Source organism: Equus przewalskii, chromosome 9 (assembly GCF_037783145.1).
Source record: "Equus przewalskii isolate Varuska chromosome 9, EquPr2, whole genome shotgun sequence".
Taxonomy (NCBI): Eukaryota; Metazoa; Chordata; class Mammalia; order Perissodactyla; family Equidae; genus Equus; species Equus przewalskii.
In genome coordinates this window covers 59,912,099-59,934,126 of record NC_091839.1, presented here as the reverse complement: position 1 = coordinate 59,934,126, position 22,028 = coordinate 59,912,099, and the positions used below count along the sequence as shown (strand labels likewise).

General features: G+C 40.5%; 1 protein-coding gene across 1 annotated transcript; it reads right to left on the bottom strand.

Annotated features, from left to right (window-relative positions):
• Positions 1-143: 143 nt before the first annotated feature.
• On the bottom strand, positions 144-21,906 carry AMD1 (adenosylmethionine decarboxylase 1). Its single transcript, XM_008521296.2, has 9 exons — positions 21,398-21,906; positions 6,987-7,073; positions 5,833-5,959; positions 4,683-4,785; positions 3,499-3,541; positions 3,255-3,399; positions 3,043-3,135; positions 2,804-2,959; positions 144-2,378 (listed from the first exon to the last, which is right to left on the bottom strand). The coding sequence occupies exons 1-9, from the start codon at positions 21,505-21,507 to the stop codon at positions 2,238-2,240; spliced, it is 1,005 nt and encodes a 334-aa protein (XP_008519518.1). The 5' UTR covers positions 21,508-21,906; the 3' UTR covers positions 144-2,237.
• Positions 21,907-22,028: the final 122 nt, after the last annotated feature.

The following is a 22,028-nucleotide window of genomic DNA, read 5'->3' as shown; positions in this document are numbered from 1 at the left end:
TTCACGATACTCGCACAAATCTGAGAATAAAATTGTTAAATATCGATTTCCTCAATTATAAAAACTTTAGATATCTAGCATTCGGTCATGTATACTATTAAAAAAATACATGAACAGAAAACTTTCTGAATGTCACTAGACAATGAATTAAGCAAACTTTTATTGAAGCTTAAATTGTGGCACAGAAATACATTTCGACTGATTTAAGTCCAACACCAGGAAGAGAGAAATTACGGCACCAAAATTTCCCTCCTCTAGCACACATACTAGGATTAATTTAGATTACTATTCAATCTACAGTTTTCATTTTTCTAGGCTTTGTTTCATACAAATTTGTGCAGTTTTCCAACATTAGATAGAAATCTTAAACCTATTAGAAAAAAAAAGCAGACCTCAAGCCAACAAATGTCATCGAATCTAGTGGGACACTGTTCAAGAACAAAACCCACTTTGAGCACTGGTCCTCAACACAGCACCAAACACCAGGCACGGTGCACTAGTACAGAATCCAACTGACCCACTGACTGAAAGCTTCTTCAATGAAACTTTGAATCAACAACTTGCTTAAAATAAAAGTCAAAAGTGTTCCAACCACTTGATTTCAAACCAAGTAGATTTTGTTTAGAAACACTAAAAAAAAAAAAGTGTTTCATTTATAAATACGGAAGGAACAAAAACATCACTGCATTCAATCCAGAAAGGATCAAAAAAATTTTGTGAGGAAAGGAAGAAATACAAAATTTAGTCAACTGTGCTGTTTTCTCAGCTGCTTAAATCTCATAGTATTTGCAAATATAGCTAGAAGATGCCAACTCTTGAAAGCCTGTATTTCTAGTCATTTCCCATCAACTATTTTGGAATTTTATACATCAAGTTTTATGGATAGCATTCTGCTTCACTGCGTACGTCTGAATAACCTGAACAGTTCTCATTCTGGGCAGTCATTCACTTGATCCTGTGAAACCACGGTGAAAGGAACACCAGTAGGAGGAACAAATAAAGTCAGAACACTATCACATACATCTCAAGTCACAGAACTTTTAGTCACAAGATGGCAAAGACATTAATTCTGCTTTGAACCAAAGTTTATGGCATACTATTAACAGAAATTACTGGAAATGGTTGCTAAAATAGAAGTTAAGGTGAATGGTCTGAGCTGCTTGATTTATTGAATCCAATACAACCTTTACCTTCAATCTCCTTGCTAATAAACTCAGCGATAACAATACTCTTATACTACTACTTAGCACGTTAGTAAAGGCATGGTACTCCTGAGAAGCTAATCTCACTTCTGGAGAGCACAGAACGGCACACACTTCCCACACAGTTCTGCCAGCATACCCTAAAAGCAACCTGTGAGTCTCTCTTGGTAACCAACACTAGAAGTTTACTTTTGTCATTCTCTCCCAGGAGAGCTCATGCCAATAAAAAGGAGGCCAAACTCCCCTGACCTTAAAAGAAAATTAAGCCCAGGGTCCACCCGCCTGCCCCCTCTGGAGGTTAGGATTAGTATAACCCACAGTGTAACAGTGTATTGCTTTATTGGGAGCGGGGGTTGGGAGGGGAGACACCACGATGAGCAACGAAATCAATTAAGGGAATACAAGTGCAGGAAGCAATAATGTTAAAACAGTAATACACAAAATGGATAACTACAATCATTTTCTTAAGAGGACTTGACTCGTGGAAGAAAAACTTTAATTGCTGTTGCAAAAAACATCTGTATGAAATAGAAATTGGTTTCAATAACATTAGTAGAGAATACGTTCTAGAAAGTGGAGGTAACTGGATGTAAAATCCTGGCAGCAATTTAATAGAACAGTCCCACGTGGTTAGGCTGAGGCCAACACCTAGTGAGGACGAAAGCCTTGTCTGTGGGGAATTTTGGAAGATACCTGGAGAAATATTACACTGTGCGTAAACCAAATTGAATTGTTTTCACAAGTGTTGTAAAGTTTCATATAGTAAAAGGTTTTTTCTACATGCACTTCAATTTCACAGCAAGAGTGGCATAGGATACCTAAACACAGAAGAGAGCATTCATGCAAGATATCTAATTCCTTGATATAATAATGCATACAATTCAAAATGATTACACTATCATTACATCTAGGGCTTTCTGCAACTACAAGGTGGCGGTTATGGAAAGCATGGCCCCCGGTATCAATATCTAAAAAGCAGCCACCACCTTCTTCTATGTATGTTCTCTTTTTGCGTTTTTTCTTCATTTTTCTTAATCAACTCTGCTGTTGTTGCTGCTTCTTAGCAAAACTGGTAAAAACAAAATTGTAATCATTGAACATAGCACTCTGGCAATCAAGACGTTTAAAACCTTCAATCTTCTGGGGCGAAGAAAGCACTGTGCGACATTTAGAACTCTGGGGAAAAAATTTAAACGAACCATTAGTGCTTCCAATCTGTAGAAGTCTTTCGAAACAAAACAGTCATGCAATAAATATTTAAGACTACTATCTTAACGAAACTGTGGCATTTGAGTATTTTAGCTGCCTTCTTAGCTGCTGAATCAAGTGGGACATCTTAGGTCGTCCCCATCCTCCCCCCACCCCAGTCTGTTAACAGGGAAAACAGACAGGACAGGAGGAGCCCATCAACTGGACTAGATATACAACAAGGACGAACGGACATTTAATGAAACACATAAAGCTGTTCATCCACCAACAAATCTCCACTAGCAGTGCCAATGGATATTCGACTGAAATGCGCCGTCTCAGAATACATTTATGACACGCCTCAGTCTCTTTATTTCCTGTGAGATTTTATTGTCAATAATAAAATGAATTACCTGATTTACAAACAGGGTGGTCACAAATTTTCCTGGCTTGAAGACTTCCACAACTTTCCTGATCAGGTCATCATAGGAGGTCTGACTTAAGTTTGTTTCAAAGCTAACATAAGAAAATTCTGGTTCTGGAGTAATGTGAATAGTCCAATAAGTTCCCTTAGAGAACAAGTTTTGTATTAATAATGGAAAGGGTACACTGAAATATTTAAATAAGAATTAAGCAAAATATTATTACTTACATCCGATTTCATTCCATTCATTGAATACCCACAAGGATTGAACATTGTGGCATCAATGACAGAACCTGGTATCAGGTCACGAATTCCACTCTCCTGGAAAAAGGGGCGAAAGATTGAGTTAAACACAAATTTGAAAAATAAACTGAGAATGAGTTAAACAAAAGATTTAGTCCCCACACTGAAGAATCCAGAGTTATTATTTAAAATCTTACACGAGTGACATCCTTTGCAGTAACACCATCTTTCATGTAGAACTGGTCCATAACTGCTGGGTCAAGCTCACTCATCAGAATTTCCAGGGTTTGATCTGGCTGGCTGATTACCCGACTCTCTGGGAAATCCAAAGTATACAAGTACCTATGTAAAAATAAAAAATAGTTTCTAAAAATGACAATCGGTAGTTTAAAATAAATGCTATAGAGTACCAAAAAATCCACAAAAGTGTGTCCAACATACCAACAGTCAGAATTCATACGTCCCATACAATATGCTGCTCCATCTGTTGAGGGAAGAGAATGTAAACGAAACGTGAGATCCACTTGATGGGAGGGCTTCCCCACTTCCGATAGCTAGGACGATACTACCTGCCTCCCATCAGAAATGTCCTCAGTGAAGGGAAACTTAAGTGGGTGAATTTGCAAGTGGGTAAGATTCTTCCCCTCCCTCCTCTTTAAAAAAAATCTTCTATTGGTTGCTATTTAAAGATACACTTCAGACAGTGAGTCAGTCTAAACGGTGCTGAGAAAAACTCACTCTCTCCTAAAACTCCACCAGGAAATGGAATTTGGTCACCCATTTATCTACTCTCCCAAGTAAATACAAGCCATTTTATCAAATACGTCCTCCTTTCCATATTGTTTCAAAGCCTTACTCAACACAGTAAATTAACAATTGATAGAAATTTACACTAAATTATACTCAGCACTCACTGATATAGCCTAGTATAGTTTTTGTTTTAGTAGGCAAGTTAAAAACAATAGGTAGAAATCTGATTTTCTTGTTAAATCATGCCTGTGACTGACTTTGTGTCATGTTATTAAAATCATCCTAGGTTTTCAGCCTCATCTAGAAGATAACGGTGTTAGATTAGATAACCTTTAATTCCCTAACCTCGAAGCCCAAAAAAGGAAGGTCTATAAATAAGAGCTTAGCAAAATGGATGGAAGAAAATCTCGCCAATTTGGTTCAAGAGACACTGTGATCTCATTGTATTGATCATTTTTAAGTCAGCTCAATTCCTGTATAGAATGCCCGTCCAGAGTTTCTTAACATGGACCAGTGAGTGTCTTAGCACAGGTTTATGAAGTCACTGGGCATTTTTCTGGATGAAGAGATCAGCCTTCATAACCACTAAGTTAGACGTAAATTGGAGCAACTGGCTAGTTGAAGATGAACTCGCCTTCTGGCAGGTGATCAAGTCCTTCGTTTTCTTGGTCCATCATTTCAACAACACTGACCTGAGTTACACACACACACACACACACTCTAAAATATGTAATCAGCTATACTGATACATTTATCTTAACTACATAATGTGCTACATATTCGCATACATATGCTTTCATATATATAAAATATCTCTGAAATGATACGTGCTTTAACTTTAAGAAAATACGCTCCAATTGTTTATTTAAACTTACTTGGGAAAATTGCATTGAGAAACTCTATTTCTTCCTGGAAATTCCGGTGTGGGTACCCTTGGTGAGAAGGCTTCATGAAATTCTTACGAGAATAAAAGAAGCTCTAAAAAAAGACAGATAACATCACACACAGAATTCCACCACCTTTCCTAAACTAATCAACTGTTTTCTACATATGCACACCAAAATCAAAACTCTACCTCTACAAATATGTTCCCCAGTGACATTCAGCATAATGTTTTCCCTTTAATATGCTAAACAGATACAGGCTTTTGCTGGCCAACAAACAAAAACGAAGGCCACTGTGTCAGAGAGCAAGGTTTCAGACCAAGGTCCACAAGTCAGTGTCATACAGAGCAACTGTGTGTTTAAGCTGTGGAGAGTCTCAACGGAGCATTAATAATGCAGGTTGCACGGATGAGTTCTAGAAACTAAAAAATACCCAAGCTACTGACGATGGGTCATAACAACTATAGAGACAAAGAGTAAGATGTATGTCTAGAGCAGTGGTTTCTGAGCTTTTAAATACTAACGTAAGCAAAAATTTTGTGGGAGAACATGTGTACATTTAGTTTTAAAAAAGTCAGTGACCCAAAAATTAAAAACATATTGCTTTAGATTTCTTATAAGGATCAAAAATTAACAAAAACTCTTTTAAGTCCTAAGGACAAGCTGTCCTTTACCCTAATTAAGTGCAGTATTTAAAATCAACATCTGTTTGTCAGAACAATTATACCCCAGGTATAATCACCTTAACTGTTGACTGCTATCAGAATTTAACCCAATACAGAGGGTTGCTCTTCAACACAATCAACTCTTCACGATGAAGACTGGGTCATTTTCCTTGCTGTTCCCTCCCTTAGTTTCTCTACCATTTCCAGTAACCATATCAAGGAGTTAACCATTGAAAATGTCTGGTTTCTTCATTTCTTTCTCCCATTTGCGTTTTATCCCAACTAGTTCTCTGCTGCCTCTGTATTTTCTGCTGTTCTTGAGCAATAGGCAGAACATTGTTTCTCCCATGGTGTGAGCATCCTCACTCATTACAACTGAAGCAATAAGCATACAACTTTATTTACTAGGCATATCACAGAACCCTAAACATTTATACCTGAAAAAAAAGATCAGATCAAGTTTTTTGCTTACTTACTTGAATGGAGTCAAACCCACTGTAATCCCGAGCAAGTTTCAACAGGGGAACCAGTGCTTTCAGCAAGAGGGTGGTACCACATGTCTTCAAAATGAAACGTCTCTTGGAGACAAACATGCTACTCTCACTGCAGATGAAAATGGTCACAGTATCATAATGATGTTTATGTACTACTACTGAGATGCAATTAATCAATTACGGGACTATTATTTACAACGCAGATGTTTGGCTAGTAATGTTACATGTTAAGATCTCAAGGGAGCGAGTAATGTACTACTGCATTCTTCCTCTTCTATTATCCAAAAATCTGCTTAAGGTTCTAGAGCCCCACTGAAACAGGCCTTGAAATTAGGTATAAAGCATATTAGTTCATTTCACAAAGCTCTTTTACTACTAAACTTTCCTCTCGACCTCATCTATCGTAGGATGTTATTTACCAAATTCATACTTTTATATTTATACCTCTTCTTGTACCACCCACTGTCACAGGTACTTCTGTAACCATCTCATTACTTCTTTCACTAGATAATAAGCTCCATGAGGAAAGGAATGTTTGTTTATATCCATCATTATACCCTCACGGTCTGGCACATAATAAGCATCTTACAAATATCAGTATATGTCAAACACAAGCTTAGTAAAAAGCAGGCACTGTATGCACCTTATTCAATCTAATAGCCCCAGGGCCGATTAAAATACGTATTATAAAAATTCAACGTATTTATTGAATAAATTAACTTTGTATCTTTAAAAAGGTTAAATGGTTTTCTTCTCTTACACATAGCAATCCTATTTGTGTGGTGAAGCTAATTTTCACTCTGCCTGAAGTTCTGATATTGAGAGGCATACACTAAAAAGGGATTTAATATATGAGGTCGAGGGTAAAGGTACAATGCCATTCTACCCTCCTTTACAGATTCTTCCTGCTAACTACAAGGAGGTAAAGATGGCAACCATTTTAAGCACCTTTTAGGTAAGACTTCAAAAGCTACTTTCCTAAAGACACCTGAAGTAAACATTTAATTTTATGCTATATTTTTTACAGTAAGGAAAAATGATAACAGAACTAAGATCCAGAGGAACGATTTGCTCTTACATGTAAAGTACGATTCAGAAAGAAATCGGTTAGCTTGCACTGGTTCTACAGGACTTACCTGAGTACATAAGCTTCCTGCTTGTCAGTTTTTGTCACACTTATGATTGAACATTGCACATCCTTCAAAAGTATGTCCCACTCGGATCTATTATTTAACCAAAAGAAAGAATGATTAATTCATAACAGTACTTGCCTACTCTCATAAAAATTACAAAGCCCGCACACTTAAGAGTTTTCCAGTGATTAAGACTCCATATTTTATATTTGTTGTCACATTCTTGCTCCAGCTTCTCTTATGAATACTAACAATTTGTTTCAAAGTAGTTTGTCTATATTCACATATCCACCAAATAAGATGGATGTTTGCTATATATGAAAAACAAAAAAGCAAACTGGAAATTAGACTATGTTTTTGCAATTTACTAAGAAAAAGACAAATGGACAAAACAACATGAAAAAGCCATGTACAGATTCAAAAGGCTCACAAACCAAGGAAAATCACTACCGCTCACTAGTAAGTGTAAGAAATACAAGTTACAGCGAAATACTTTTTTGTCTGTCAAATTCTCTAAATTAACCTTACTCTATGCATTAAAATTTAAAAAGCATCAGTTCCTTCACCAATTAGATTGGCAAAGAGATTTAAAAGGCTGAGAGTAAGCAAGCTAGTACTCTCACATTGTTTAGATACTACAGTCTGCTATCAAATTGGCAGCTAATCACAATACCTAGTGGTGTCTAAAAGTCTAGAAGCATTGTCAAAAAAATGAAAAATGCTTTTGGCTGGCAATTCAACAGTACAAGCATACCCATAGGATCTTGGGAAATCTATGCAGCTCTCTAACGGGATGAGAAAATACTCACTTCAACAAAGTGAAAAGTCTGCAGCATAGGCAACAGATAGGAAAACGGAAGCCATGTGGGCATAACTAAATAATCTTCATTTACCTGATTGAGACCTAAGAAGTGCTTCCTCTTTAGTGTGTCCACTATAAAACAGAAAGCACAAAATAGTTCCATGGGACAGCGTGAAATTACCAGATTAAAGCTCAGAAATATGTTATGGCTCTTAGTATTGGGCAGGTCATTCTTCCACACTCAAGAGAATAGCATTATTATGGTTAAAGTTTTCTTTTCTAGTCAAAACTTTGTAAGGGAAATCCTCAACAGCATAGCGAGCACAAAAACAAGTATTCTTTTGTATTAAAAAGCAAGCATAGGGGCCCGCAGTGGTGTAGTGGGTGGGTTCATGGGTGCCAACCTGCACACTGCTCTTCAGGCCATGCCACGGCAGCATCCCACAGAGAAGAACTAGAAGGACTCAGAACTAGGATATACAGCTATGTAACAGGGCTTGGGGAGTGGGGAAGGGAGAGGAAGATTGGTAACACATATTAGCTCAGGGCCAGACTTCCTCACCAACAAAAACAAGCACAGTACCAATCAATCTTGTTAGAATTTTGCGTCTGTTTCATCATTTTGCTAAAAGAAGTCGTTACTGGCCCACAAGGAAATTGTAAGACCAATCACAGAAGGCAGTAATTCCTACAATGGGTAAATAAGTTAAATAGAACAGTACTGAGACCCACCTGAAAACCTTAAATGAGTTAGGCTTGCTAATAATTTTAGAGCCTATTTGCCCATAACCTAACCAAGCAATTTTTAAAAAGAGCTAACAATTAGCTCCCCCTTTAAAAGATGCTAATAATTGTTTATCAAGAAAAAATAAATACACACTAGACCTGGACCATGGTTTTGCAGTTTAACATTTTAAAAAATGGTGCAATTTATTATCCAGGGGAGGAAAATTTGCAATTAGGACTTAGTTCTGTATAAAACAAATTTATAGATTGTTTTAATCCTCGTATTTTAGGCAGCCAAGCAGTAGCTTTGAGTTTCATTTTTCTAAGACTCAAAGTTCACTAATGTACAAACAACATTTCAGAACTCATGGCATTTCAATTCCACAAATAATATGCTTTAACCAAGGGCTCTGGGGGCCGGCCGAGTGGTTAAGTTCGCGCGCTCCGCTTCGGCGGCTCAGGGTTTCGCCGGTTTGGATCCTGGGCGCGGATACGGCACTGCTCATCAGGCCATGTTGAAGGGGCATCCCACATGCCACAACTAGAGGGACCCACAACTAAAGTGTATAATACAAAGACAATGAATCAGAAGAACAATCAAAATAAATAAAACATATATGGACAGATACATAGATAACTGAACCTACCTCCATCTTCTATACTTCATTCACACTGGGCTTTTCCACAAACTATTCTCTCTTCCTCAAAACAGGGCACCATAAACTTGTTCACCCAAATCAAGCCCACTTGAGGGTAAAAGGAACATCATAATCATGTTGGGAAAATATATGTAAACCATGACCGCTCTGGGTACTGCTGGAATGATTTCACCCTACACAGAACCCTTGTCCCCAGTCCCCTTCTTCCAGCCCAAAAGTCACCCCACTATCCCGGCCAAGTCAAATCTGTCACTCAAAGGTTTTAAAATTCAGAAAGCTTACCAAAGTATTTTATTTGTGTGGCTATTTTGGTATTCATGTCAATCCCACTAGTCATTCCATGTTGTTAGGGACTGTTTGTTTGTTTTATTATAACTTGTCCTCAAATAGCTGAATATTGCTGAATAATTACAATAAATAATTATTTTGATTAGGTTCTTATGGACTTGCTGGAAAACCACGAACAGCCTTCAATTCTTAAAATCTAAAATTACTGTTACACGGTTCTCTACTGTATTTTAAATTATTCACCATGATAGCTCAGGTATTTAAGAGGGCAAGTTATTGAAGAGATATTCATTTACCAGAATAATCCTGTTAACCAACTGTGATTATATATTCCACTTGAAACGCCATCTTATTTTAATCTACACATCAATGAAGCTTACTCATTTCACTGCCAAACAACTTAATTTTATAGGACCCATTCATTATAATGAACACAGACATGGATTATTTTCTCAAATATTTTTTCTGTAGCATTCTTTCCTCTTTCTGTGAATCTGCTGACACAAAATGTTAAAGCTTTTGGCTTGTCCCACTGGTCCCTCAGGTTCTCTTCATTCATTTTCTCTCCATTGTTCAGACTGGATAATTCCTACTAATCTATCTTCCAGTTCACTCACTCTTCTATCATCTCCAGTGCACTAAAGCCTATCCAGTGAACTTTTAATTGCAGTTATTCTATTTTTAAGTTCCATCTTCTCTACTCCTCTGCTAAGACTTTCTTTCATTCTAAGAGTCTCCATTCACTCTTCTATAAGAAGCCTTCAAGTTCTTGGATCATGTTGTGGTTTCAGTCTACTCATGAAAGCCTTTGCCATGGTGTTCAGCAATGCCCAGCTTATGTGCTACCTGGTGGCCAATCTGGGACTGGGAGGCAATCTTATCAGTTTTCAAAGCGTTTGATATGCTATTTAGGGTCAGATCTATATATGAGTAGCTCAGGGGTGTTCATATAAATCTATGGGATCTCTTCCTTCACCTTTCTCCTCTCCATAATCTCTCAGATAATCTCTAGCTCGGGGGGGGGGGGGGGGGGGGGAGGTAGGGGGACATCTGGATCCTCCAGCTAGACAGCCAAGGCTTTAGTTTCTCTACTCTGCAGCAGGCTGCCTGTGACTGTGTCTTCCTCTGGGGCCAAATGGAGAGACAACAAAGAAGGAAAGGAGTAACAGGGATATCCCTGATGTTCTCCATTCTCCACTCTTGGGACCACAGTTCCTCTGGTCAAACCTCCCTTGCAATTTTAGCATCTGCCTGGTGTTAAAATTGCTACTGAGCAGTGGCAGGAGAGAACAGAAAAAGAGTAAGGCGACAAAACAAAAAAGATTTTCCCACGCTCTCTGACCCAAAGGGGCCTCCATTCCCTCTTTGCAGACCAGAAAAAGAGGGCCTCTCTTGGAGCTCTTTTTGTCTGCACCTAGTGTGCAGCTCCAGGCGTCTGGCAGCCTTTGGGACCAGCCCAGGAGATATCAGAGAAAAAAAGAAACAGAAAATCATGGCTGTTTCAGTGGTTTTGAGTTCTGGTTTCCTTCTCCCATTCATCTGCTAACATTTACTTTTCAGAGTCCACAGATAGTTGCTCCATGCCTTCTGTCCAGGGTTTTTAGTTGCAATTACTAAGAGACAAAAGTAGAGTGTGCTTATTCCATTTTGAGGGAAACCAGAATTCTCTTGTGATCATTTATCATTAGTTAATAAACTCTCCAACCAAACTCTTCCTAATAGAAACCCTCAAGTAGTTGGTATTTTTTCAAAGTCACCATATGAAAGAAAGCAATTGCTTTGAAACACCCTAAGATAGACACAGTTGGATGGTCTATCAACCAAATAATTATTAGAAAGACATGCTCTTAGGAGAGCTGCCAGGATCAAAAAAATAAATCAAAGGACAAAGAAGATGTGACAGAAGTAAAACTACATCAATATGATGCTAAGAGAAAGGTGAAAACCAACACCAAAACAGGTGAGAATTTCAGCAAATTATATTATCACATTTTTGTGGGGACAATAAGCCTCCTCTTGTAAATGAAGCTTTATGGGATCCTCGCCACACCCATTCACTTCCATGTGTATTGTCTCTGGTTGTTCTCTCCCTATAAGGAAGGGCAGAGCTGCAGTTACAGCACACTGTCTGCCTTGCAAAATTTAAAATGTACTCTCTGGCCCTTTACAGACTGTTTGCTGGCTCCTGTTTTAGAGGAAAGGTTTTCAGTGCCCTGGCTTTGTGTCCAAATTTAATGATGAAAAGGACAGAGGGCTTCACACAGTTGCCCGAGACATTTTCTCAATTACATATCTGTGATTTCAAAGAGACAGTATCAAGTCAGAATGTCACAGCAGGCTCAATAACGACGGTGGAAGGCGTCTGAACTTTGCTCCCAAACACACTAACATCTAGACTGAGAATCACCAGTCTATATTAAACTATTTTACAAAATTGGTCTTTCTGGCATATCCTTAATATTCTTCTTAAGTTTTAAACATAGACGAGTTCAATAAGTCATAAACTAATAAGACATGAAGCAGAATAAAGACAATTTGGGGATGTGTCCATATTATAGAATCACATATACTGACTGGAAAATATTGTAAAAGGTATTCAAAAGTGTTACACAATTGTTATGTGCTTATAAAACAAAGAAATTCACAGGTAAACCAAAATATCTCCTGATTTGAATTCCTTTTTGTTTACTTAAATGATGCCCACCTCATACTGGTCTAACTCAGCAGACCAACTGGGGATGATTCTGCCACCCAGGAAACATTTTGGAGACATTTTTGGTTATCAAACTGAGGGTGGTGGTGGTGCTGGTGCTGGAGGGTAGTGGGTAGAAACTAGGCATGCTGCCACACCATATAGTGAACAGGACTGTTACTCAATAAAAAATTATTTGGCCCAGAAAGTCAACAGTGCTGAGGTTGAGAAACCCTGATTAACTTAACAAGTAGGTATTTAAAATACTAAAAAATACTATCAGATCATGATAAATGATCCCAAGGAGATACTGTGCTCTTTACAAATGGTAATCCCATGAACCGAATAATCTTAGTCACTATGCTTAAAAAGCAAAACATTAAGGTACACCATAATTTATATTTACAGTTTTCTTAAAGAATCTGTGGTCCAATAAAAATAGAACAAGTTGGGATGTTTACAAGGGAAAAGATAGAATTAAAATGATGAGAAAGACTCCTACAACATCTGATTCAATAAGACTTAAAATGGCCAAGTGACTAATCTGGCAATGCTGTCTTGGAGATGAGAAAATGCACAGGCAACAAAAGCAAAAATAAACAAATGGAACTACATCAAACTTAATTTTCACACATCACAGAAAAACACTCAACAGAGTGAAAAAAGGACAACTTACAGAATGGGAGAAAATATTTGCAAATCATATCTGATAAGAGGTTAATATCTAGGATATATAAGGAACTACTACAACAAAAATAAACCAATTAAAAAATAAGCAACAGACTTGAACAGACAATTCTCCAAAGATATACAAAATGGCCAAGAAGCATATGACAAGATGCTCAACATCACTAATCATAAAAGAAATGCCAATCAAAACTGCAAGATACCACACCTCACACCCATTAAGACATCTACAAATAAAAAATAACAAATGTTGGCAAGGATGTGGAGAAATTCTAACACTTGTACACTGTTGGTGGGAAAGTAAAATGGTGCAGCCATTATGGAAAACAGATGAATGCTCCTCAAAAACTTAAAAACAGAATTACCATAGGATCCAGCAATCCCACTTCTGGGTATATATCCAAAAGAATTCAAAACAGGATCTGGAAGAGATATTTGCACACCCACGTTCATTGTTATTCACAACTGTCAAGAGGTAGAAGGAACCCAAATTAACCAAGGGATTAAAGCATAAGAAAATGTGGTACATACGTACTACAACATGGATGAATCTTGAGGACATTATGCTAAGTGAAATAAGCCAGTCACAAAAGGACAAATGTTGTGTGATTCCACTTAATTGAGGTACTCATACACTCACATGAAGTTATCTAAAATTGTCAAAAAACAAAGAAAATAGAAAGGTAGTTTCAAAGGGCAGAGGGGAAATTAGGGTTTAATGGGTATAGTTTCAGTTTTGCAAGATAAAAAAGTTCTAGAAATCTGTTCACAACAATGTGAATATTCTTAATAATAGTGAACTGTACATGTAAAAATGGTTAAAATAGTAAATCTAAAGTTAGATTTTTTTTTTTACCACAATTTAAAAAAGTGAATGACTGAGAGAACAGAATGCTGCTGGCAGGTGGAAGAAACCCTTTAGAGTAGGATTTCACGCATCACCTGAAGAGCTGAGCTGAATTTTACCCTCTCAGATCCAGTAGGTCAAACACTCTGCAGATGGTGCCTGGAAATTTGCCAAAAGGCCTCCATGTGATCAGATTCCTCAGAGTACTTTCTTAAAGTAAAAATCGCTGGTTTCAGAGTTATCAAGTAATTTACCCCAAAAGCCACAACTATTTGAAGTTCCCCTCAACTGTGACCTTAGCTAACAGCCTAACTTGCCTATTTCAGAGACTCCCCTTACCACATTATCTTCAGGCCTCTACACCTTACCCAAGGTATTAAGTAGTCTTTGGGCCAAAAGCATCCTAAAACATCAGATTCTTCGTCAGCAAAGCCTAGGCTGACGAGGAGTTAAGTTAAATTCTGAAGATGCCTTCCTATGGCCGTTGATTCGGATATCCAGAGAATTACGCCTTCCCCTTCTGTTCAAAGGCATCAACCCAGAATGCACTGCTAATTATAATCACAGTATTAAGTTCTCCATCTCAAACTTTTACCCAAAATGTAAATCATAGTGTAATTATTGCACCAATGTGTTGACTATTTCTTTCAATGTGTACTTCTTAAGGAAAGGTGTTTTGGACATAGCAGTTCAAAGTTTTTTGAAACTGTTGTGAGGAACGTAATGAGAAGCTTAATTCAACGGGAAGCTTTTCTACTCCAAAACATTTACACTAAAAGGTTTTTTGGCAGAGTTGTAAATTCCTTCAATGTAAATTACTGATACTTCAATAATGTGCAATGATGGAGTCAAGTGCGGCGTGAGTGCTGGGAAAGTTAACACTGAGGGGTGATTTACTATCTATCTTTGCAACTGCCCCTAATCCTTCACTGAAAGTTATATTTTAGCTTATAAAATTTGAGTGAAGAGAAAGTAAGAATCGCAGAACATCCCACTAGTCCTAAATGTCTTTTCTAACATTAACAAGAGATTCCATTTTTCATTATTTTCACCTAACTGTAAAAATAAAATACCTCTAACCGTCCCACAATTAATAAAATATTTCTCGTCTTCACCTCCACTAGAACTTCCCATCTGAACCCACCCCACTTCTAAGAATAACTCAGGTCTGGGATGTATTCTAAAGCAAGGAGGAAAGCCAATCTGAAAGTCCTGAAAGACCAAATTAAACTATCTTTTGTCTAACCAAAATTTCTTAACTTTCTAACAGACTTCCTCCCCAAACTGCCATTTTATAAAAAAGACTTTTGCTTGCTCCAGCAACTCTAAGACATTTTTATATATGGTCACTGATTTCTCTTCAATATCCTGCTGAAATCTGAAAAGCTCAGAGAAAACTGCAGATTAAACCTAGGATACTACCCCGTCCTTTTCACACTTCAACTTTACACACTGTGAAACCTGGCAGTTTTAGAATGCATCACCTGTTCCTCCATTTATTTGACTATGCCGGGACTGCTGCTTTTCTCCAACTACTGTTAATCAGTATTCTTTAATCCAAGCCATACCAGACAGGACTTTCCTTCTTAAAAACAAAAATTATATAATGTGCGCCTTTTGACTCCCTTGGAAAAACCAGCAAGAAAAGATCCCAGTATTATGTAATTTGTCCAGATCACACAGGGTATAAACCCCACTAAATGGCCTACGGGAGGGTGGGAAATGTTTAATAGAAAAGGCAGAGCCTTCAGAGAGTTTCAGCTTGACTTGGGAATCAGAGCTAGGAAAGACGAGCCAATTTTGTGTCAAGTGCATTCTATTCCCTCATACCATATTAAAAAAAAAAAAAATCAATTCCAGATGGATTGCAGATCTAAATATGAAAAGTAAAACAAAGTTTAGGGGAAAAAAAGAGTATCTTCATCACCTTAGGATGAGCAAAGATATCTTAAGTAGGATACAAAAACTGCTAACCATTAAAGGGAAAACACTGATAAACTGGATTACACTAAAATTATGAACCTGTTTCTAAAGATACTGACAGAACGAAAAGGGAAGCCACAGAGGGTGTAAGATATTTGTAATATACATACTGGACAGAGAACCCATCCACAATATATAAAGAACTCCTGCAAATTGAAAACTCATCCCAAAAGAAAAATAGGTAAACAGACTTGAACAAGTATTTCACAAAAGTTATCAAAATGGCAAATAAAGATATGAAAGGATGCTCAACTCCATTATCTGATGGGAAATACATACTGCCAAATACCCACAGTAGCTAAAATTAAAAAGACAACACCAAGTGTTGGATGAAGATACGGAGCAACTGGAACGCTCACGCTAGCTATATGCATACCCTATCACTTAATTCCACTCCTAGGTGACTGTGTATCTAATAAAAATGCATACATAGTGTTCACTAAGAAACACGTACAACAGTGTTTACAGCAATATATTTCTATCAGCAAACTGGAAACTACTCAAGTACCCCTTAACAGTAGAGTGGACAAACTGTGGTATATTGACACAAAATACTATACACCAATGAGAATGAACCACAAAACCTCAAACATAATCTTGACATATGGAGGCCTTACACAATGTATACCAAATGATTCCACGTTACACATGGTTTGAAAACAGGGAAAGCTAATCTATGGTGGGATGAGAAGTCAGGATAGTGGTTATTCTAGGTGGGGTGGGGAGAGGATAGTAACTGGAAGGTGGTACAAAGCCAGCACTAGCTACAGTCTTGGATTTGAGTGCCGGTTTCCTAAGTGTCACCACTTTGTGAAAACATGGGATGTATTTATGATTTTCATAACACTTTGTGTTATGCTTCAACAAAAAGTTTAAAAAATCCAAAATATCTGTATTCGTAAGGTAAGTTTTACTAATAGCCAGATTTTTCATACCATACTTTTTTCCTTTGCAGATTACCAAGTCCTCAAATTGCTGACTATTTCCTTCAAAATAACCTTTGAAATATTCCTTTGAAATAATAGTTTTTTCTCCTGGTTCAAGTCTCTGGAATAACTATAAATTCTTCAAACCCCACACTGCTTCCAATTAAATGATTTTTGATTCACACACCTGATGATAGAATCTTTTCTCTAAAATCATTTCAGCAGCTTTCCAAACTCATATCCATCTGTTATTGTACAAAGAATTTGGGGGCATACAATGCTCTAAGTTGACTTAGAACAGGTGCTAAATGGTAGGTTTACACAGGGGAGGGCTTACGTATCCTTTAGTTTGTAGCAGTAAATACAACACATGCCAATAATGGCTACATTAATATTTCTATCAGCAAGGCAATTCAGCCATGTAAGAGGTGAGAATCACTGAAAAGATGAAGTTACTAAGGCAAAAATGATCAGATTCTGCTTACTGGGGGCATGTACCCATTTATTTTAAGCTGTGTTACAGAACTTCACATTCTACTCTTTTCATTTACATTTTATCTACAAGATTTTGACATACACAGATACCTAGGAAACTATCACCTAAAGATAGTCACTACCTCCATCACCTCCAAAAGGTCTCTCGTGCCTGTTGGTAATCCACTCTTCCCTTTACTCCTATCCTCCAGCAACCACTCAGATTAGCATGCATTTTCTCGAGTTTTACAGAGATGAAATCTTATAGTATAGTACTTTTTTGTGTGGCTTATTTTTTTACTCCAGCACAATTACTTGTTGCATGTGTCTATCAATAACAATTCTTTTTATTACTGAGTATTCTATCGTACAGATATATCAAAATTTGTTTATCCACTTGCGTGTTAACAGAGATTTGTTTCCAGTTTGCAGGCTATTAAAAATAAAGCTATTATGAACACTCATGTACAATTTGTTCTTTGAGGAAGATTAGCACTGAGCTAACATCTGCTGCCAATCCTCCTCTTTTTGCTGAGGAAGACTGGCCCTGAGCTAACATCCGTGCCCATCTTCCTCTACTTTATATGTGGGATGCCTACCACAGCATGGCTTTTGCCAAGCAGTGCCATGTCCACACCCGGGATCTGAACCAGTGAACCCCGGGCTGCCGAAGCAGAACGTGTACACGTAACCGCTGCACCATGGGGCCAGCCCCCACGTGCAAATCTTTTTATGGACATATATTTCCTGTTCTTATGGGTAAATACATGAGTGGACTGGCTGGACTGTACAAGATGTGTAACTTAAGAAACTGCCAAATCATTTTCTGAAGTTGCTGTACTGTTTTCCATTCTCATCAGCAGTACATGAAAATTCTGGTTCCTTCACAGCTTGTCAGAGTTTTACATCAAAATTATGCAAATCCCAAAATGAAGTGTGGGAAGTGTGTTCCCTCTCTACTATTAGAATGTGTGGAAAAGGCGGGAATTATTTCTTCCTTGAAAGTTAGAGAGAATACTCCAGTGAAACCATCTGGGTCTAGAGTTTTCTTTATGGGATAATTAATGACCAGTTCAATTTATGTAACCATTATAGGACTGTTTAGATTTTCTACTTCTTTTTGCATCAATATTGGAAAGGTATTTTTCTGGGAGCTTTTCCACGATATCCTTGTTATCTTTTTAATGTCTTTAGCATCTGTAGTGATGCCCTCTTAGGACATTTGTGGCTTCTCACTCTTAATCCTTTCCACATCCTTAGGTTTTATATACTCTTTTCAACAGTGTAAACGTAATTGTTTAGTTTAATCCAGTCTGGATTAACTCCTAACTATGACTTTTAGTCTATTTGCATTTTATTGGAATTACTGAGGGTGGGCATCTGAGGCAAGCACAAGCAATGACTTTCTGGCTTCCAAATTTTTATATAATTAAATAAAAACAAAGCCACTAAAGACTGATCATTCCATCTATGCCATCGAAGGATTAATATTAAGGAAGCAACTGAAAACTCCCCAGTGACACTATCTCCTCTTCTTGTATAAAAATACACCAAATTGCGGGCCAGCCCATGACCTTGTGGCATGCTCTGCTTTGGCAGCCCGGGGTTCGGTTCCCTGGTGCGGAACCACACCACTCATCAGCAGCCATGCTGAGGCAGTGACCCACATACAGAAAAGAGAAAGTTTGGCACCGATGATAGCTCAGGGTGAATCTTCCTCAAGCGAAAACAGAGGAAGACTAGCAACAAATGCTAGCGCAGGGTGAATCTTCCTCAGCACAACAACAAAATAGAATAAAAAGTACTTCAAATTGCTAGAGCAGCCTTTAACGTGTCACCTTTTAGACTACAATCTGATATACCTCCTTCTCCAGCCTTGTTTGCTTAAAAAAAAAAAGGAAAAGAAAAAAGATTTTAAGGGCAAAGAAAAAGATGGTAACACTTAAGAGTGCTACTGTACATGTATTAACCCACTTAATCCTCACAACTACCCTACGAAGTGGGTACCATTATTGTCTCCATTTTAGAGATGAGGACACATTACACAGCTAGCTATTAAATACTGTTCGAATTCAAATCTAGTCACGCCGGAGGCCATGCACTTAACCACTTTATTATGCATTCCTCTTCTAGATGACTGATAATCCTTCCACCGTCTCTGAGGCCTGCACTCCACCTCCTCAGAGACCAGACTCCAATGACTCCCGCTTGCTAGGCCATTGACTCCAGGTGATTTACCTAGCATCTACTATTTGCAGGTACTTTACCTCCTAGTAAATAACCCGACCTGTGTATCTTTGCTTGACAGGTCACTGAAAAATATCCCCACGAAGGTTACTAACGGACCTCTCACATCCATTCTTACTTGCTGTATCTACAACAGCTGAAACGTGGTAGTGAACTCTCAAAAAGAGTGGTTTAACGAACGTTAAATGTCTATAAAACGTACGGCATTAAGTCATGAACTCGACAAAACGGAATACTCTGTTCCTGAAGATTTAATTTTCCATCACTTTAAGAGCAACACTGAGGCAGTAAAACAATTTCAACTGATTAAAGTACACAGCAAAGGGGGTTCTCAAACGTTTAAAGCAAGCAGGCTGCCCTTTTCTAAACCTTTCTCCCCGTCATTGACTCAGAAAACTCAACCACCAAAAAAAAAAGCCCCAGCTTAAATTCTGGCACTTTTGCCCAAGAACTTGGGGAGGAAAAACCCTCTTTTTATTAAGAACGTGTGCTTACAAATAAAACTTCAAAACATTTAAAGAGCTAGAGCAAAACAATTTTTCATTTTATAAGACAGTTGTTACTCATTACTTCTTCCTTGACAAGATTACCTAGATTACCGATCACAATCGTTTTGCCAAACGCCTATTACCAATACCAGGAAGTTTTCCCGTCTGTAAAATGGAGGAAATACCAAGCTTCTGCATACTTACAAGAAAAGTAACTGCTTCCTATAGCATACATATAAAGGGCTTAGAACTGAGCCTGCCATAGGAGTAAAGGGCTCTGCTGGACATTTTAAAAGTCGCACAAAGCGTGGAAGATGAGACCCGTGACATTTTGGCTAACTCGATCATGTTTTTCTACAAGAGACGCCTTCAAGAAATACTGCCTTGAAGTCTCGGCAGCACGTGTCTGCCTGGATTCCCTGCTCCAGCCGCTTTTTGTCCGGGACGGCGGGGAGCGCAGCCAACATTCCTGAAACGCCCATTGGCCCACGCCCCGGGGCCAAGGTCCCGGCCGGGCCCCGCAGCTCATTGGTCGCCGCCTCTCAATGAAGCGGCCACGCCGGCTGCGGCGCCGCACCGCCGCGATCGCCGCACTCGCGCGCCGCGAAGCCGACCGAGGCTGGGGGCGGCGGGGGCGCGAGCGCCGGCGCCCAGGCCCCGACCCCGAGCGCGCCGCACGCCCGCCGCTCTTCCGCGCGGGATGCCCGGCTCTCTCGCGTGACTGCCCCGGTGGGACGCTGGGGCCCCGGATGCCTCTGCAGGCTCCGGCATTGAAGGTATTATGGCCCGGGCCCGCCGGGCCTCCAGCCCGTCCGCGCAGGCAAAGCTCGCCCCACCCCGGCCCACGGCCGGACCCCGCCGCCTCCGTAACAGGTTCCCCAGCCCAAGGTCAAGAGCCCCGGGGGCGAGCCCCGGCGGGCTCCGCGCCTCGCCCGGGGCCGCCCGCCCGAGAAGGCTGTGGTGCAGCGCGCGTTCGGGCGGCGGTGGGGCCCAGCCACTGCGACATCACCGCTCCCGCTCAATCCCCGCCGGCCCAGCGCCACATGCTGCCAGCGCGGACCACGGGCCGGAGGCCTGCTCCCAGCCCCGCAGCCCGCGGCCGCAGGGCCCCCTCCTCCGGCGCACGCGGGCGGCGAGAACGAGGCCGGCTGCAGCCCCGCGCCCTCCCTCCTCCGCTAGGCGAGGCGGGCACGCCCGAATGAGCGCCTGACTAAGCCCGCCGAGCCACACCTGCCGGGAGGGAGCCCGCGCGGTCCCCCGGCCCCCGCCCGGGCCGCGGCCCGCCAACTCCGGAGGGGAGAGTCGGGCGGCGCCGCCCGCCGCCCCGCACGCGCTACCTGAGCACGCGGCGGCGCGGGCCTCCTCCCCTCCCCCCGGGCGGCGCCCGGCCCGGCAACGGCGGCGGGAGAAGCCGGCTCGGGCCCCGCGTGGACGCGGCCGCTGCCCCCGGCCCCCGTCCACGGCCGCCGAAACGATCCCGCCCGCGGACCTGCCCCACCTGAAGGCTGCGGGAACCCGGCCCCGCCCGTGGCTGGTGCCTGCCAGGCGGCCACAGCCCCCAGCCCCGAGTGTGGGCGAGAGCCCCGGGCACCCACCTCGGGATGGTGCGGAGATCCCCAGATCCTTGGTTTGCGTCGGGCTGCTGCCTGGAGAACCAAACCTCCAGCAGCTTTTCGGTCCCTTCGAAAAAATGTGCAGCTTCCATCACCGTGAGACTAGCGAACAACCAACAACCACAGAAAATCAACTAAATTAAATCTCTTCTCCCGCCGCTGCCGCCGCCGCTGCGGATTGTTCCAGCTGTGTTACTAAAGTTCAGGTTCCTTTTTTTTTTTTTTTGCTATAATTTTATATTAACTTTTTTTTTTAAAAAAAAGGATTAATAAAATTTTCCCGGCTTTTTTTTTTGTTGTGAGCGAAAGTTGAACGTGAGTCTGTTGGAAATAGAGGCAGATACAGTTCAGTCTCTTGTAGTCCGCTGTTTCCCCGTTAGAGAGAGTAGAGCGAGCGCTAGCTAATGTCGCCGGCCATACTGTGGAAGCGAGGGCGCTGCGTGAGCACCGGGTTTATATACCCCGTCTCCGCCGAAAGGCCAGGAAGTGACGCAGCCTCCCGCCCCTGCGGCTCATAGCTGCAGACCCCTGTCAATCACCAGGCGCAGAGTTGCGGCTGGCTGGCCGCCGGCCTGCAGGGAGCGCGGGGAGGCTGCCCGCGTTTGCGCTGTCC

What these genes read in the sequence shown, in the direction of transcription:
- AMD1 (XM_008521296.2), bottom strand. Translation starts at nt 21,507, where the DNA reads ATGGAAGCTGCACATTTTTTCGAAGGGACCGAAAAGCTGCTGGAGGTT. An exon ending in GATCTCCGCACCATCCCGAG is followed by an intron (nt 7,074 to 21,397) that starts GTGGGTGCCCGG and finishes GTTAAATAATAG; the next exon opens with ATCCGAGTGGGACATACTTT. An exon ending in TCTCAATGCAATTTTCCCAA is followed by an intron (nt 3,542 to 4,682) that starts GTAAGTTTAAAT and finishes TTCCCTCAACAG; the next exon opens with ATGGAGCAGCATATTGTATG.